Below are 18,936 nucleotides of genomic sequence, written 5' to 3' on the forward strand. Positions count from 1 at the left end.
TATAACACCTTCAGTTCTGTATTCATCACCCTTTTTGTTTTTGGCCCCCTACTGCACTTTAACTCATTCCACTGACTGCAATTTTGCCCTACCATCTGCTTGTCCTCCCTCACGCTCACTACACTCTGCATCTAATTGTATTCCAACTGCCCTATCCTCAACCCTATCACTCCAGTTCCAAATCCCCCACCAAATTAGTTTAAACCATTACCCCACAGCTGTAGCAAACCTGCCCGCAAGGATAATGCTCTCCCCCCACCAAGTTGATTGTAACCCATCCTTTTTTTTTCAAAAAGAGGTCATACCTTCCCAAGAAGAAATCCCAATGATCCAGAAATCTGAAACCCAGTCCTCCGCACCAATTCTTCAGCCACGCATTCACCTGTCAAGCCATCCTATTCTTACCTTCAATGGCATGTAGCCCAGGAAACAATCATAGATTACTACCCTGGAAGTCCTGCTTTTAGAAAGCCATGGCTCCAATCCAAGACAACCCTGACCTGGCACCTGGGAGGCTACATACTATCCAGGTGTCTCTCTTTCACATCAAAAAAATCTGCTTTCTGCTCCTCTAGTTATGAATCACCTATCGTTACTGCACTCCTCTTCTCCTTCCTACTCTTCTTAGCCGCAGAGCCAGACACCCAGTTGCTGCAGCTTGCCCTTGATAGGTTGTTCCCCAAGCAGTATACTTATTACTGTGAGGAACAGCCACAGGGATACTCTGCACTGGTTACCTATTCCATTTCTCTCTTGACAGTCACCCAGTTTACTGCCTCCTGCAATTTAGGAGTAACTACCTCCCTGTAGTTTCTATCTATCATCTCATTTTCCCATTCGAGCCGAAGCTCATTGCGGTACAGATTCCAGTTCCTTAACATGGTCTCTTAGGCACTGTAGCTGGATGCACTTGTAGCAGATGCAGTTATCAGTGAGAGTGAAGATCTCTGAGTTCCCACATCTCACACAAAGAACACACCTTTACCTGTAGACCCATTCTCAGCACACTAGCTATGTACTAACAGAAAAAAAATTACTGAAAACTTACTTACTTTTGCTTGCCAAGCCTGTTGAGCCAAAGTCAAACCATTCTAACACTGCCACACTCCAACAATGGCTGCTCCATTTACACCTCCCTTCTTTTTTTGACCACACGCTGATCGCAGCCCACTCAAAAAAAAATATTATTTAAGAGTGTGTGGTTGCTGTTACTGAAGAAAGTAAAAATCAATTGCACACAACATGATCCTACAAACATCAATTAAATGGCAAAATCGTATTTTTCAGTTGTCACTGGTAGAGAATAAATGACAGCCAATGCAAAGAACTCCACTGCTCTGCCTCAAAAAGCATTAAAAACATCCTGATGAGTGTTCAGTAGATGTTGCATTATGCACTAGAAAGCTGATGCTTGTAAAAGTTCAGCACAGTCAACATGATTAAATGCTAAAAATCTGAATGGTACCAGAACACACATCCTGCTGACCAGGATGTGACCCACTACAAGACCATAGTGACATCCAAATCTTATGGATCGATACCCAGCTTTCAGCTGCATAGACAAAGAACCAAGATAAATGATCATGTTTTGGGTTCAGTAATCATTAACTTTTTTTGGAGTTTACAACAACAAGGGGTGATCTTATTGAAATGTACAAGATTCTAGGGGCTGTGACAAGGTAGATTTGAGATATTTCCACAAGTGGAGGAGTCTCAGATGGAAATATAGTCATGATGCAATGGGTAATCATTTAAAACTGAGGAACATTGGATTTCGTTTTAAACTCACAGAGGGTGGTAAATTTCTGGAGTTCTACACCCAGGTGTTATGCATGCTAGACTACTGAAGGTAGGTAAATAATATTTAAAACAAGATGGGGGAAATGGAGGGTAATGTAGGAGTGTCACAGAAACAGAGTTAAGGCCTTTGACAGAAAATGACAGGGCAGGCATGAATGGCCAGCAAATCAAACTTCTTATATAGATCAATAAAAACTGCAAAACATGGATTGCAAAGCTCAATAATTGGATATATAACAATAAGTAATTTAAAACTTATCACGAACAGCCTAGCTATGGCTCAATGGCCAAATATGGACTAGACTGCTGTACAGATTTTAAACTAGCATCGAGGCCCAGGACATCACACGGAGTACAACAGCCCTGATAAGTACGCGCTCCAGTTTAGGACCCTAGTCTGTGGACCTGTCCTTTTGTTTTCCACCACTATCTTAAAGCTAATACAATTATGGTCACTGTAGCCAAAGTTCTACTTGATTGCCACTTCAGCTACAAGAGCAGATCCAGTATTTCACTCTCCTAAGTAAGGTCATCTATATTAATTTAAAAATTTTCTTGGACACATTTCACAAATTCCACCTTGTCTAGGTCCTTAAAATTTTGGGTAACCCTAGTCAATACAGCGAAATTAAAATTTCTAACACAATCCTATTATTCTTACAATTATGAGCAAATTATAAAATATAAAGCCAAAAGATGCAGAAGGAAATGATGCATTTATAATTCTTTCATGAAGCTTGTTATATACTTAAATTCTCAAAAATGACAGCTTTCATGGCCAGAAATTAAACCAATCAATTCAGAACCAGGGTGATATCTTAGTCCCTAGTTTGTCAATAGCGTCTGTCAGCAATATTCCATTCATATCAGTGACTGGATTCACAATTTCTTTTGAAAACCAAAAATCAAACTATTCAATTCAGCTATCATCAAACTCACAATATTTTGTCACCACACACACACACACACACACACACACACACACACACACACACACACACACACACACACACCCACGGCATGAACAAATAAAAAACTGATTTTGGGAGGAAAGTAATATTCAATAGACTACCAAAATCTATTCTTATCTATAACATGAATGAGTACAGGTGACCACCCCCCCACCCGCCGGCCACCCATGTTGTAGTCATTTGAGTGATGAAAATTCATCCTCATGGAATTTATCATTCATTATCCTAAAATTTGTGAAACAGAATAGAATTCACTCTCTAGGGATGAGTATGAAAAGTAAGTAAATCAACAGAAATCCTTTTTTTCTCCTAACTCATTCCTTGATGCGTGCAGATAATCTGGCTTTGTAAAATAAAAACGCATCCCGTTTTCTAACAATGCAACTAAGATCCCAGACCTTCCAAACTGCAGAGATCAACTCTACTACCACAGAAAGATGACCCTGTGATTTCAGTCTCTGAGGCCAACATGAGAGCATCCTTCTGGAGGGTGAACCCAACAAAAGCATCCAGCCCAGATAGGGTACCTGGCCGAGAGCTAATGGCCTGTGCTGATCAACTAGCTGGAGTATTCATCAATATCCCTAATCTCTCGCTTCGGCAGTCTGAGGTACCCATCTGCTTAAAGAAGGCTTCAATTATACAAGTGCCTAAGAAGACTGAGTTAACCTGCTTCAATGACTATCATCTGGTTGCACTTACATCCACCGTGATGAAGTGCTTTGAGAGGAAAGTGATGAAACATACCAACTCCTGCCTGAGAAGTGACTTCCACCCCAATACACCTACTGGCACAACAGGTCAACAGCAGATACCATTTCATTGGCTCTTCACTCAACCCTAGGACATCTGGACAGTGAAGATGCATTTCACAGCTCAGCAATCATTATCATCCCCTCTAAACTAATCAACGAGCTTCAAGACCTTGGCTTCAGTATCTTCTTATACAACTGGATCCTCAATTTCCTCACTTGCAGACCTCAGTCAATTCGGATTGGGAAAAACATCTCCACAATCTCCACCATCACAGGTGCGTAAGGTTGTGTGCTTAGCCTCCACTCTACTTGCTTTACACTTATGACTATGAGACTAAGCACAGCTCCAAAACCATATCTAAGTTTGCTGACACCACCACTGTCATTGGCTGAATCAAAGCTGGTGACGAATTAGCATATAGGAAAGAGATTGCATATCTGACTGAGTGGTGCCACAAAAACCTCTCACTCGATGTCAGCAAGACTAAGGAGCTAATTAATGACTTCAGGAGGAGGAAACCAGAGGTCCATGAGCTAGTCGTCATCAGGGGATCAGAGGTGGAGAGTGTCTGCAACTTTAAAATACTCAGTGTTATAATTTCAGGAGATCTGCCCTCGATCCATGACACCAATGCAATTACAAAGAAAGCACAGCAGCGCCTCTACCTCCTTAGAAGTTTGCAAAGATTCAGCATGACATCTAAAACACTGACAGACTTCTCTAGATGTGTGGTGGAGAGTATATTGACTAGTTGCATCACAGCCTGGCACGGAAACACCAATGCCCTTAAACAGGAAATCTTACAAAAAGTAGTAGATATGGCTTAGTCCATCACGGATAAAGACCTCCTCACCACTGAGCACATCTACGTGGACGGTCATCACAGGAAAGCAACATCCATCATCAAGGACTCCCACCATCCAAGCCACACTCTCTTCTTGCTGTTGCCTTCAGAAAGATGGTACACACGCCAGGTTCAGACACAGCTCTTACTGCTCAATCATAAAGCTCTTGAACCCACAGGGATAACTTCACTCAACATCACTCACCCCATCAACTGAACTACTCCCACAACCTATGGACTCATTCATGTTCTCGGCATTTATTGCTTATTTATTTATTTCCTTATTATTATTTGTATTTCCACAGTTTGTTGTCTTTTGCACACTGGTTGTTTGTCCGTTCTGTTGAGTGCAGTCTGTCACTGATTCTGCATTTCTTGGATTTACTACATATGCCTGCAAGAAAATGAATCTCAGGGTTTTTATGGTGACTTATTTATTTTGAACTTGAAATGTTATTTTACCATACATTTACACTAAACTAATAGCAAGGCAATAAACAAATATACCACAGTAGTGAATTCCAAGATAAATTACAGGAACTTTCCAATATAGATTAAGACATTACCTTGTAAGGCAGTGAGCTATACAGATCACAAACACATGTTAAATTATTTACATCGCAGAATAACAAAACTTTTCAATCTTTTTATTAATTTCATAGAATGAAAACATAACAAAGCAAAAATACAAGTAGTAGGAGATACATTGTTACATTTAAAATGAGTAATTATAAAACCAAATAGTAAAAATTAACAAAGCTCCCAATCGTGCAGAATAATAGTGAATAATACAAAGCAAAACAAAACTGAAGAAAAATCATGAAAAAGAAAAAAAAGAAAAAAAAAACAAACCCCATCCCCAAAAAAAACTAAACTAAACAGAATTAGTCAACTAAACTAAAAGACTTGGGCAATACTAACAAATTGAAAATGGGAAAGAAGAAAACCTTAGTGTCGACGACTCCATTCCTCTCAACCAACAGTACAGAGAAATAAAACAAGTTTGGAAATGGTCAAATTACATCAAATGAAAATGCTGAATGAATGGCCTCCAAGTTTTTTTCAAATGTAATGGAAGGGTCATAAATCGCACTTCTAATTTTTTCCAAATTCAAACATACCATAGTTTGTGAAAACCAATGAAATACCATAGGAGGGTTAATCTCTTTCCAATTCAGCAAAATGGATCTTCTAGCCATTAGAGTAAGAAATGCAATCATCCTACGTGCTGAAGAGGTTAAATAATTTGAACCTATCATTGGTAACCCAAAGATAGCAGTAATTGGATGAGGTTGTAAGTCTATATTCAAAACCATTGAAATAATGTCAAAAATGTCTTTCCAATATTTTTCCAACAAAGGACATGACCAAGACATGTGAGTTAAAGAAGCTATCTCGGAATGACATCTATCACATATAGGATTTATATAAGAATAATAACGAGATAGTTTATCTTTAGACATATGAGCCCTATGTAGTACTTTAAACTGTATCAACACATGTTTAGCACATATAGAGGATAAATTAACCAATTGAAGAATTTTTTCCCATTTTTCAATCGGTTTAATAATGTTAAATTCACTTTCCCCGTCAGCTTTAATTTTATTGGAAACATCGGGACATAAATTCATAATTATATTATATATAATTGCTACAACACTTTTCTGAAAGAGATTTAAATCTAAGATTTTTTCCAAAGTGTCCATTGGATATGGGTGTGGAAAATTAGGAGAAACAGTAATTAAGAAGTTTCTAATCTGTAGATATCTAAAGAAGTGAGATCTGGGTAAGTTATATTTATTAGAAAGTTGATCAAAAGACATGAAACAATTATCCAGAAATAGATCACGAAAACGTATTATACCTTTGGTTTTCCAATCAAAGTAAGCTTGATCCATAGTAGAAGGTTGAAACAAAACTTTTTTAAAAAATCATCTTTGCCCAATTAAATTCTGCTAAACCCCATATAAAGTGCACTTGAATCATGGGAAACTACAAAACTGGGCTCATCTTTACGGTGCCACAGCCCTTTTGCTTGAAAGCATCCAATCACATACTTTTACTGTGACGCCTAACCCCAATAAGCGTCTGGTATCTTACATGGTATTTTACAATAAAAAATTCTGCTCTATTTTTTACCTTTATCATCTAATTACAAAGCCTTTGTGTGAAGGGGGTCTAAACCCTGTCCCTGGCATGTTTTCAATAATTCAGCACATAATTACAAAGACCACTGATAAACTAGGTTTCAATTTCTAATCAACCCAACACATCTAAATTTGCACTCATTCAAATCCATCAAGCCCATTTTCTTAACATTGTGATTTAGCCCTAACCCATCAAACCAAAATGACAATCTAATTTTTTTTTTAAGTAACCCACAATGAAAACAGAACATTTGCTCAAACAAAACCACATGTCCTCAAGACCATGTTTTTTTTTTCCCCAATTGAAGGCAATTGTTTATATGCAGCAAGAACGTTTGTAACCAACCACACAACCCATCTACACACTTTCAACAAAATCTTGTAAATCATTGCAACTTTCATGCAGATAACACAAAATTTCACTGGAATAGTTATAATTATGATTTCAACTTGCTTCATTCTGAGGGATCTCAGATGAATCATACACTTGAAAAAAATCTCAAGTTCACTGGGCTTAATTCAAATGAAGTACTCAAAAATGCACTTTTCTTATGACATTAACTACCTGAAATTATATACAACAATTATGTTACTAAAACATCTTTCCCCAGAGCAAATCAAGATGTGTTTTACTTTCAACTCAGGGGAAATCTATACTCTCAATTAGGAAATTATGTTATCAACTGACTAGCTTCTAATCAGCTAAATATTACAAGTTTCATAACCCCTACCCTCATGGGTGAGTATTAGTGTATATATTTTGCATAAAGCTTATATCAAAAAGATGCTTATTTTAACAAGTCTACGCTAAAACAATGTTTGTGTTGATGTCCCACAGTCAATTTATTTCCATTCAAATTCTAACCCCACAAGAGTACAAAACACATAAATACCAACTCCTTACACAACCCATCAGCCATTCACAGTCTAAATGTCGCAAGGCAGGGAGATGGTTAGATGAAAATCTATAATTAATGGTCTAAAGAACATTTTTAAAATATTGGTGTTTGCTGGTACCTTGATTTGTGCTCAGGATGTGTGTCCAAGTATTAGAGCTCTAAGGGAATCAATGTTAAGAGATATCAATACTTTATTTTTTAGAGTGATGTATTACTGAAACTGTTGCAGTACCAGGAAGCTGGTGCAAACTGCTGCCCTCTCCATTGCTCCACACTAGACAGAAATTCTTGACCTCTGTTGGCAATCTAATAGCAATGAATTGCTCAAGGGCCCTGGAATTAGGCAGTTTCAGCAATGGGATATAGGGCATTGATTAGACTGTATCCAGGCTCGTACAGTAAACACTGCTTCATTTAAAGCTGGAAGCCTTCATTTCCATTTTTTTTTAAAAAGATGTTAAACCATATGCAACTCAACACACCATTAAAATAAAGCATCTTGCTTCATCAAGAAAAATGTCAGCAGCTGACAGCAGTGCTAATTTGTTCATTTCTGTCAACTTATGTTTTTGATTTATATGTATTTCGCTACTACAAGAAATGCATACTGCTACACGTACAATATGCAAGATAATAACTCTTATTATTTACTATTGCATGGACTAAAGCTAAAACAACAGATATCAATTCCATGGAAGAATGAAGTTGACAAGGGCTGGAGCCCCTCATTCATCTTTATATTGTTAGCTGTGTGTACTTACTTCAACGTCAACTACAATATGTGTAGCTACAGTGACGGCTGTGCACTGATCATAACAAAAAACTGCTTCAAGTCCTACCACTGCATGTTTTCAATTTGAAGTTTAATAGATTACCACAAAACAGTATGACCACACAAACTGTCAAGCTTGTGGTAAAAAAACATAATTGTGAACTAATGAAGCAACACTGCTATTACTTACCATACCAGACTCAAACACAATTCTTACAGATACAACTTGGTCTCAGAATGCAATAAAATGCTGATAAGTCACTATCTGGCTATTTGGAAATACTGACAGGTTAAGTATCCGGCTCACCAATTAACGTTTCCCATTCACTGTGGCATCAGTTACCACACTCTCTGCTCACTCACCTTGTCTATTTGCCACACCTCTTTGAAGCTTACCTGGTCCGTTCGCTACAAGAGAAAATACACAGATGCTGGAAATCCAAGCAACACACGCAAAATGCTGGAGGAACTCAACATGCCAGGTAGCATCTAGAAGAAGAGTACAGTCAACATTTCGAGCCAAACCCCTTCAGCAGGACTAGAGAATAAAAGCTGAAGAGTAGATTTAAAAGGTTTTGGAGGGGAGAGAGAAACACAAGGGGGCATTACCAGAAGTTCGAGAAGTCGATGTTCATGCCACCAGGTTGCAGTCTACCCATACGGAATATAAGGGGTTGTGAACAACACCCCCCCCCAACTCTTCAGCATTTCCCATCCCCTTCTCCCTCTCTCACCTTATCCCCTTGCCCACCCGTCACCTCCCTCTGGTGTTCCTCCCCACCTTCTCTTTCTTCCTTACATGGCCTTCTGCCTCTTCAATCAGCATTCCAGCTCTTTACTTCATCCTTCCCCATCCAGTTTCACCCATCACCTTGTGTTTCTCTCTCCCTCCCCCACCTTTTAAATCTACTCCTCAGCTTTTTCCTCCAGTCCCGCCAAAGGGTTTCGGCTCGAAACTTCAACTGAACTTGCTTCCTAGATGCTGCCTGGCCTGCTGAGTTCCTCCAGCATTTTATGTGTGTTGCTGGTCTGTTCACTGCCTCCCCTTGAAGCTCTGTTTGCCATCCTTCCTCAAAACTTACCTAGTTCCAATAAATATTTGTCTATTATGTATTATCTTTTAAAAAAAAGAGAATTGAAAGTTCACCAGAGCATTAATATGAATAATTTTGAATAATCCAAACATCTGCTAGTTCAGCACCAGGAAAACATAATGACCAAGTTGGTCAATTAATAACCCTCACCTCCAACATGCAAAACATTTACATTTCGATATTTTGGCAGGGAGCAGAAGTACAACTGCTTCCTCACCTGCTAAAGAGGATGGATTTCAGTATCAAAATTAAATCTCAAAAAAAAATTATTCTAATCCAGTAAGTAAGCTTCATCGAATATCAAAGTGATATGCCAGAAGTTAACGCTTACGCAATTTAATCACTTTTCACGATCTGAAGTCCAGATGAAAACAAAGAATACATCTCATCCCAAATATAATAGCATTAATAGAGGAGGAGTTGTCAGTAGATCTTCCAGCTAAAGGACAGAGGTAGACCAGTGTAATGAATCCAACTTTCAGTTGGATCTTGGTTAGCATGCACCTAACACACCTGCCTTTGCTCTTGATCATTTAATGTTTTCATCCAAGTATCTACCTGAGTTTTTAAAAAGATCCCACTTTATGCAACAGTCACAACTTTAAAGGGCAAGATTCCGACTATGTTGTGGAAAAAAAATTTCAAATATATCCTTTTGTGACTGAATGCAGCTTTTGGATTACAGCTCCTATTTTTTAAATCCCTAACAAATAAAAACCTCCAAGAGGACCACAGCCTTGTTGTTGGGTTTGGAGGCTTGCATGCCTCAATGACCTGGAGAGCTAGGCTGGCTGGAGTCAGGATTTTGTGATTCAGCTCATAGTAGGGTCACCCATGCCAAACAGGTCAAGGGTAGAGGCCAGACTTAGAGTGGTCCACGGGTCCTCCAGGTTCAAGGGTTCTGCTCAGGGATAACAACCCTAACTGGAAAAACAAAATGGTTATGGAAACAGCAATGAAGAATCCTTCTATATCTGAATGTGATGGTATTCCTGAGTCTCCACCCCAGGACTTAGGTGACTGACAGTAGTGAAAACTGAGAGGAAGCTACTGACATGAAGAAGGGAGCCCTGAACACCGCCAGAGATGAAGGACCGATGAAGGACCTTCTTTGATGCCCTAAATGCCAGTGGCGTAATGGACAGTAAAGTAAAAAAAAAATCAAATGAAAAAAACGCCTTTTTATCTAGTCCATCACCCCTTATCTGTCTGAACAAAAAATAAAAGGCAACAGAATGGATTCTATCCTTGCAGTATTACTCCTCAATTCTGAGTACCATTCTCTTCAGAAAATGGAAGACTTCAAATAAAGCTGGTGTTTGAAAAGCAACAGACAGAAGACTATCACACTTCCTCCAGAAATGCAATAGCTAAAGACAGCAGTAAATAGAAAGGTTCTTTCTCAATCCAGATCAAGGCACAGGTTTATCCTTTATCAATCAAATTAAAAGGTATCGGGGGTACATTATGAAGGTTAAATGGCTCAACTACTAGGGCTTATTTGACCAACTAACGTTGGTCAAATAAGTAGGTACAAAAATTAATTTTACCATCATGGCTCAACTGCAATGAATTGCTAAATAAGGGGAAGCAACGAGCAAACATGTCACAGGAAGATGTTAAAATAATTTTGAAAATCATATCTTTCTCACTGTTTGGGTGGGTTGTTTAATATTTACCTAACATACACCTTAGGCATGAAAGCCAGCAGGTTCCATATTCTCCTCTGGCCCATACTAACCTCACCTGGACCATGGAATAAAGCAAACAGCAAGAGCCTGATGCTCTCCAACTTTTAAGCTTGACATCACATCATTATTCATTCCTTTCTACAACTTAACGTTTTGATTCACCATGGTTACCATCCCTGGTGAATCACAGTTTTGGTCAACTATACTGCATATTTCCCTTCGAATTTTTCACCAATATAAACATTCTCTGCCTGGAAAATGTTATGAATGGAAACAAGAACAGAATTTATTCATATTGTATAGTATAGGGACACAAACAATTATGAGGTATAAAAACATGAAAAATGATGGAAAGCTGTGTTAAAGTTCTCTAAATTGTGCCAAATTGAGAAATGCCAAGTATATTCTACAAAGTATAGTGCATTACCACACTAACCACATTATCGTAATTGGAGCAGCACGATTCAATATGAACATAATAAGTCTTTCAAAAGGATTCCTGAAGCAGCACCTAATTGGATAAAAAAAATTACTATTACAGAATCTATAACATTTACACAAGTGCTGTTTAGCATCCACGGCATTATGTTCCTCTGCAGAATGTCCTTGTTTAAGTCTATTAATATTTCCCTCTATTCTACTCTCTCTCATCAGAAATAACAGAAAACTTGCAAAAAAAAAAGCCTGCCCCACCTAATCACACCTTCACTACCGGCTCCATGCCCCTGCAGGTCACAACAGCTGTTATTTAAAAGTGATAAGCATTACTGCCTCTACTACCCTTCAAGTGATTTCTTTTTTGGTCTCTTCCACTCTTCTGCCAATTATTCTAAATCTATGTACCTTGGTCTCTGACCATGCAACTGAGAGAAACAGCCCTTAATTCTTCCTTTACAATCCCTTATCTAAATCTCCAGTACCATATCCAATCTTTCTTCATGGCTACAATCTTCCAGTCTTGCACTATCCTCAAAAGTACCATCCACACTCCTCCAGTGCAATATTTTTCCAGTAATTTAGTGACCAGAACTGTACAGAGTACCCAAGCTATGAAATGACCAATGCTGTTTATTGTTCAAGCTAAATTTCCCTGTTATTTTCTAGATTTTTAATGACTTGACAAAGTTATGCTGTTTTGAAACTTCCCTACTGACCTGTCATGTGGCATTTAAGGATCAGTGTACATACATTCCAAGATCCTGGTTTTTCCTCACCTTGCACTGTACATTCCCCGTGTCTTACTGCAACCCTCCAAATACATTATTTCCCTCTGCTTCCCTAATCTCTCTTCTAAGTTTCACTACTACACTTCCCATATTTTTTCTACTTCCAGATAATGGTCTGCTTTCATACAATGCTATTGATGATTGCATGCTCCAAATCCAAGAGTTGTCCCAAATAAGCGGAACCCACTGTATTGTCTTTGTTTCTAGGCAATATTCCATCTAATTTGCCACTCTCACTTGGATCCCACAGGCTTTTGTACTTTTGACCAGTCTGCTAAGTGGGTCATAGATAGACACAAGCAGAGTACATACATCAAATGCACTATCCTACAGAACAATCTTGTTACCTCAAAAAAAATCCAATCATGCGTTAAACACAGCCTTCCCTTAACAAATCCATGCTTTCTAAATGAAGGCTTGTATGAACACCCAAGAATGGGACTCCAGTAAGTTGCCTACCAAATTTAAACTACTCTAATTTCGAAGGTTTCAAAGGGGAGGGAGGGAGGGAGGGAACGTCGACTCAGACATGAGAGGCCTGTGTTGGGCATTTTCATGCCTTACAAGGCGCAGATTGGAAGTCTGTGTGGGGCGCCACTCCTTGCACAGACACTAGAGCGATGTGTGATTGAGTGCCTTGCTCAAGGACATAAACACGCTGCCACAGCTGAGGCTTGAACTAGCAACCTTCAGATCATTAGACAAACGCCTTAACCACTTGGCCACATGCCCAACACAAAGGTTTCAAAGGTACATTTAATGTCAGAGAAATGTATACAATATACATCCGGAAATGCTTTTTCTTCACAACCATCCATGAAAACAGGAGTGCTCCCAAAGAATGAATGACAGTTAAATGTTAGAACCCCAAAGTCCCCCCCCCCAGCTCCCCTCCGTCCCACGCGTAAGCAGCAGCAAGCAATGATACCCCCTCCCCACACCAGCAACTAAAAGCATCGGCACCCACCACCGAGCATTCAAGCACGCAGCAAAGCAACAGCAAAGACACAGACTTGCAGTACCCCAAAGACAACTCATTTACCCGGTATATTGGTTTCTTGGTTTATTCCTTCTTCCTTCCTTTGTGCACAAAGTTAGCAGTCCTACAATCCTCTGGCACCATCCTTATAGCCAGAAACTTGAATAACTGTCGTCAGACCCTCTGTAATACCCGCCTTTCCATTTTTTAAAATCTGGGATATATTTCATCCAGAGATGACTACGCATTTTCAAAGATCTTAAATTCACTGCTTTTCTCCATTTATCCTAACTCATTATTTCACGCACTTGGTCTTTAATTGCAAACAGCAACAATTAAATACACTACCTTTGGTAAATATGCACACAAAATATTCAGTAAGCCCCTCAACCATATCCTTCCCCACCATACAAATGACTTTTTTCATCCCTAATAGTCCATTCTTTTCCTTGGTTACCCTCTACTCAACGTATTATCTCTGACTTCATAAGTTTTTTTTCTATAATTTTTCTTACTCTTTACCTTCCTAATTTAAAATTTTATTGTTATACTTTCTATACTCTCAGCTGGCCCCTACTTAAATGTATCTATTTTATTCCCTTGAGCCACTCCTTGAAGCAAATTCCACATTTTCACCACTCTCAAGTAAAGAACATCTTTGTGGCTATTTTCTATTGATCAGCTCTATTTATGTTCACAAGTGGAAACATTCCCTCTGCATGCACTATTAAAATCTTCTAATAATTTTAAAAGCCCCTACTGGGCAAAACTTCTGCTCTTTTTTCTCAAGAGAAAAGCAACTCAGTCTGTTGATTCAAATTATAAACGAACAACACTTCAGGATTCAGGGTTTGGACCAGAATCAATCAAAATACATTCATGATCTGGCATTCTATTGAATCATTCAATTGATGTATACTTTCCTTTTCAGAGAGGGCCTCATTAACTTATGGTGCCAGTAGCCAGTTGGACTTAAAATCAGCACAAAACAGCAAAGTATTTTTGAGAAAGATCTGAAATTAAGTCAATAACAATATTTTCTTACTAACCCTAATGGAATAAGACTTTGCTATATTGATAGCATTCACAGATTCACAAGTTAGACCACACTACACTCAGCTGCAAAATTGAACAAGCAAGTGACCTACTAGTGAAAAACTATATTCCAAGTGCTCTTAAATCCACTGTGCTCCTAAAATGTACGGAATTGACATGACCCAGGTCTGATTGCCAATCTGGAACGAGCTTAACTTGTTTTACTCCTGAAATCATTATGTTTCGAAGATCCTGAGCTGGACAAGTTGGAAAGGAGAGCAAAATAAATACTGTACAAAGCAAAATCAGCAGACTTAAATTCTTCACTGTGTAATCTCTGACTACATACCAAATAGGTGTGCCCAATGGTTTGGCTTTATCTTTAAGTTCATGGTTAACTTGCAAGTTTAGTCAGTGATAAGGAATGCAAGTGCAATGCTAGCATTCATTTCGATAGGATTAGAATATGAAAACAAGAATGTAATGCTGATGCTTTATAAGGCACTGAACAGGCCGCACTTGGAATATCGTGAGTAGTTGTGGGCCTCTCATCTAAAACAAAAGACATGCTGGCATTGGAGAAGGTCCAGAGGATGATCACAAGAATGATTCTGGGAATGAAGGGGTTAATGTAAGAGCAGCATTTGATGGTTGCACTCACTGGAATTTAGAAGAATGAGGGGGAACCATTGAAACCTATCGAATATTGAAAAGCCTAGAGAGAGTGGAAGTGGAGAGGATGTTTCCTATAGTGAGGGAATCTAGGACCAAAGGGCACAGGCTCAGAATAGAGGGACGTCCATTAGAACAGAGATTCTTTAGCCAGAGGGTGGTGAAGCCATGAAATTCATTGCCACAGATGGCCATGGAGGCCAAGTCCTTAGGTGTATTTAAAGTGGAGATTGATAGATTCTTGCAACACGCACAAATACTGGAGGAACTCAGCAGACCAGATAGCATAGACTCTTGATTGGCAGTAGTCTCAAAGGTTACAGGGAGAATGGGGTTGAGAGGGATAATAAATCCGCCATCATGGAATGGCAGAGCAAATTTGATGGGCCAATTCTGTTCTTGTGTCTTATGGTCAACATCCTGAAGATCTATACTGGACCCTACACATTGATGCAATTATGAAGAAGGCACACCAACAGCTTATTTCAGTAGCAGTTTGAGCAGATTTAGTCTGTCACCAAAGGCTTGAGAAAATGTCTACAGATATACTGCGGAAATCATTTTGATTAATTGCATCACTGTCTGGTAAGGAGGCCCAAAAGCACAAGATCAGAAAAAACGAGAGGGTTGTAAACTCAGCCAGCTCCATCGAGGGAACAAGCAATCTCAACACTGAGGACATCTTCAAAAGGTGGTAACTCAAAATGGCAGCATCCATCATTAAGGAACCTCACTATCCAGGTTATGCCCTCTTCTCATCACTACCATCAGGGAGAAGGTACAGGAGCTTGAGGAAACATACAATGTTTTAGGAACAGCTTCTTCCACTCCACAGTTAAATTTCTGAATGGACCTTGAACACTACCTGATTTTTTGGCACTACTTATTTATTTTCTATATACATTTCTTATTGTCAAGTATAGTAATTTTTTTATGTGTTGCACTTTACAGCAGCCGCCAAACAAATTTCATGACATCTGTGAGAGATAATATGTCAGACCACCACGGTAGCGTAGTGGTTAGTACATGCTATTTCAGCTCGAGACGTCAGAGTTTGAAGTTCAATTCCAGCGTCATCCATAAGAGAGCTCGAGAGCGTACAAGTTTCCTCTGGGTGCTCTGGCATCCTCCCACAATTCAAAGATGCACTGGTTAGTAGGTACTTGGTTGTTATATATTGTCCTATGGTTTAGGCAGGGGTTAAATCGGTGGGTTGCTATGCAGTACTGTTCTTTGTGGCGGATGGCCCTGTTCTGCACTATATCAATAAATAAAATAAATAATAAAACTGATTCTGATTATTATACCAACTGTAACAGAAGAACAAACTTTAAACAATTATTAAAATAACTGGGGGAATACCAGCACACAAGGAAATGTTCATGGATTTAATAACGACGAAAAGCTGCTCTGGAAACATGACTACTTTATACATAGATTACATTTCTTAATCAACTGGAATAATCTTGCAATTTCCTCACAGAAAATGCTATATTGTCATTCTTAAGTCAAAGAGATAAACAACCAAGTCTATACAAATTTTAACCTGAAGATTTCCAAGGTTCAGATGCCAGACATGAATCATTTGATTTATCCTCGTGATCTGATGTTCAATTGAACTATTCTATTAACCTTCTTTTCTACAGGCATCATTAACTTTTTGTACCAACAACTAAACCAGTAATTTCTACCAAAACTGTGACAGACAAACCAGCTATTGCTAATATACACCAGTTGATAGACAAATCTCTGAATTATCGCTAGCATTCACCAGTATACTTAAAAGGATACATCACCACAATACCTAGAATTTAAAAATATCATTTGCACCCAATAGAACTAGCTGCAGAAAAATAGGATTCATCCAATCAGGAGTTGCTTCTTTTAAAAACAGAAGACAGTTCAATAACATAAGGAAATAGCTTATATCCTTAGAAACCCTAAGAACATTTATCAGTTGCATTATGCATACCGCACAATAAACATTCAAATATAATTTTATCTATGGTTACCATTCTTGCTTTTTTCCTGAAACAATTACGGGTATGAGAATCCTAGATCTCATATACATGGAAATTAAAAACTGCAATAATTCATCAGTACTACTGCAAAACTTCATTGTCCACAAACTTTTCAGCTATCTATATTTTAGGAGGCAAACACAGAGTATTTTGAAAATCTTACAAAACCCTGGTTTCATAGTATCATAATGCTTTATAAAGTCATTGTAACTCCCCAGATCAATGCAAATTAGTTCAATATTACAGGTGCACATAACTCAAGCTCCCCAAACAATATATTTAACACTAAAAGCTACAAGTAATTGCCTCAAAAGACCCTTGTTACTTTAACAACAGGGACTGTTAGCCTAGCAACCACACAATGAATACATTTCTACTGTACCTGGACCACTTAGATATGAGGAGAATCCAATCCCTAACTTAGATTTATATCAGGAAGCTGCAGACAAACCTTATAAACATCATATCAGGGTGTCAGGAACAGTATAGCGGAAGGGGGATGTCTTCAACCAGTATTTACGTTGAATGTCTCCATCGAACTTTGCACAACCTTACATTTCATTAAAGAAACCTCTGCAGCGGGGAATAAAAAGTTACTTAACGGATTTGACCATGCAGGATCATTATAAACTGTGCTGATGATATCTATTCTTCTCTTTGGTCAAGTTCACGCCAGATCTCCTTCTCCAATCACATTGCCACAACCACCCACCCCCCCCCCCCACCAACCCCAACAACTTTGCAAAAAGTGCATGAATGGGGACGGAATCCAGTAGTGGAATATTGCAGGCACTACTGGTGGAGCCGAGTGTGAAGGCTGACTTTTGTGGCCTTACCTTTCAGTAGAGGCAGGGGGTTCAAGTCGACGGCTTTACCCTGGATCTTGTACTGCGAGGAGCTCTGCGAGCGCTTCTGCTTGGTCTTCCGAACGGACTTGCGGGTGAATCCATCTACTTTCTCCGTTGGAGTGGTTACGGTAGGCGAGGACATATCCCTTCCGATCACGTCAACCCGGCGCCTGGTCACCTCGCAAAAGTGGCGTTAAGCAGCAGCAGCAGCCCGCGATCGGAGGGCGAGCGGTAGCAAACGATCGGGCGGCCCCCCACCCACCACCGGCCGGCGTCCTCTCCGCCTCTCGATCGGAGGGGTGGGAGGGGGTGTCGTGTAGGCGAGCTCGGGGCCACAGCAACCCCCCAGGCTCCTGTCCAGTTAGCGCCAGCCGCCTCGGGGCCGCTCACTTCAAGCGTCCATAAAATCGGGCGGCTGCGGCGTGTGTTTGAGATCAGATCCCCTCCGCGATGGGGGAACAATTAGTAGACGATTTATATTTTTTTTTCCAAAAAAAACTGTCACATTCCTTGAGCGCACTTGATTCACCAGTACTCGCCCGTTCCTGATAGGTCCTCGTGTGGTATTTTCTATCCCTCCCTATTGTGTTTTTCCTCCTTTTGTGTCAGCGCCGAACGGCCGTATCTATTTCCAACATGGGGTTGTGTGGTCAAGTCAGCGAGGGGGTGTGGAGAGGATGGGGAGGGCGGGAGGGAGGGAGGGAGGATATGGGCGGGCCACCCGCTCCATCCCGCCCCCTGTCCCCCGTTGATTGGCAGGGGTCGGGACACTCCGCCGACGTCAAAAGGCAGAGGCGCCTGATGACTGGCTGTCCGCCGATGTCAATCAAACCGAAATGTCGCCGCTGAGCGGTTGGTGCCGAGGTCAATCCAGTGTCGTCACGCCGTGAGAAAGGCTGTGTACTGGGGCGGGGTGGGGTCGGGTCGGGGGAAGGCGGGCCGTGCTGGAAGAAAGGAAGAAAATTGAAGTTCGGTTGAACGGCTTTGACGTCGTTCCATCGGGGCCGTTTTCGTAGGCCGGGGGGGTGAACAAACAGCCCTGTGAGCTCTCGCCTGGTTACGGTTGAAGGAAGTTTGTAGCTTGGGGAAAGTAGAGCAGTATACAGTACTAAACCCGCCTGAGGGATCAAAACACTAGTACCATTATCTACAGCTGATTTGCATTTTAATGTGTATGTCAA

At 39.9% G+C, this 18,936-nt stretch overlaps 1 protein-coding gene across 1 annotated transcript in view; it reads right to left on the reverse strand.

Annotated features, from left to right (window-relative positions):
• Positions 1-18,427, reverse strand: part of ppp2r5eb (protein phosphatase 2, regulatory subunit B', epsilon isoform b) — a 121,802-nt gene extending 103,375 nt beyond the window's left edge. The window contains exon 1 of the mRNA XM_072271539.1: positions 17,744-18,427. Coding sequence (XP_072127640.1) covers positions 17,744-17,897 — 154 coding nt within the window. The 5' untranslated portion in view covers positions 17,898-18,427. The remainder of the gene's footprint in view (positions 1-17,743) is intronic.
• Positions 18,428-18,936: the final 509 nt, after the last annotated feature.

The sequence above is a fragment of the Mobula birostris genome, chromosome 1 (assembly GCF_030028105.1).
Source record: "Mobula birostris isolate sMobBir1 chromosome 1, sMobBir1.hap1, whole genome shotgun sequence".
Lineage (NCBI taxonomy): Eukaryota > Metazoa > Chordata > Chondrichthyes > Myliobatiformes > Myliobatidae > Mobula > Mobula birostris.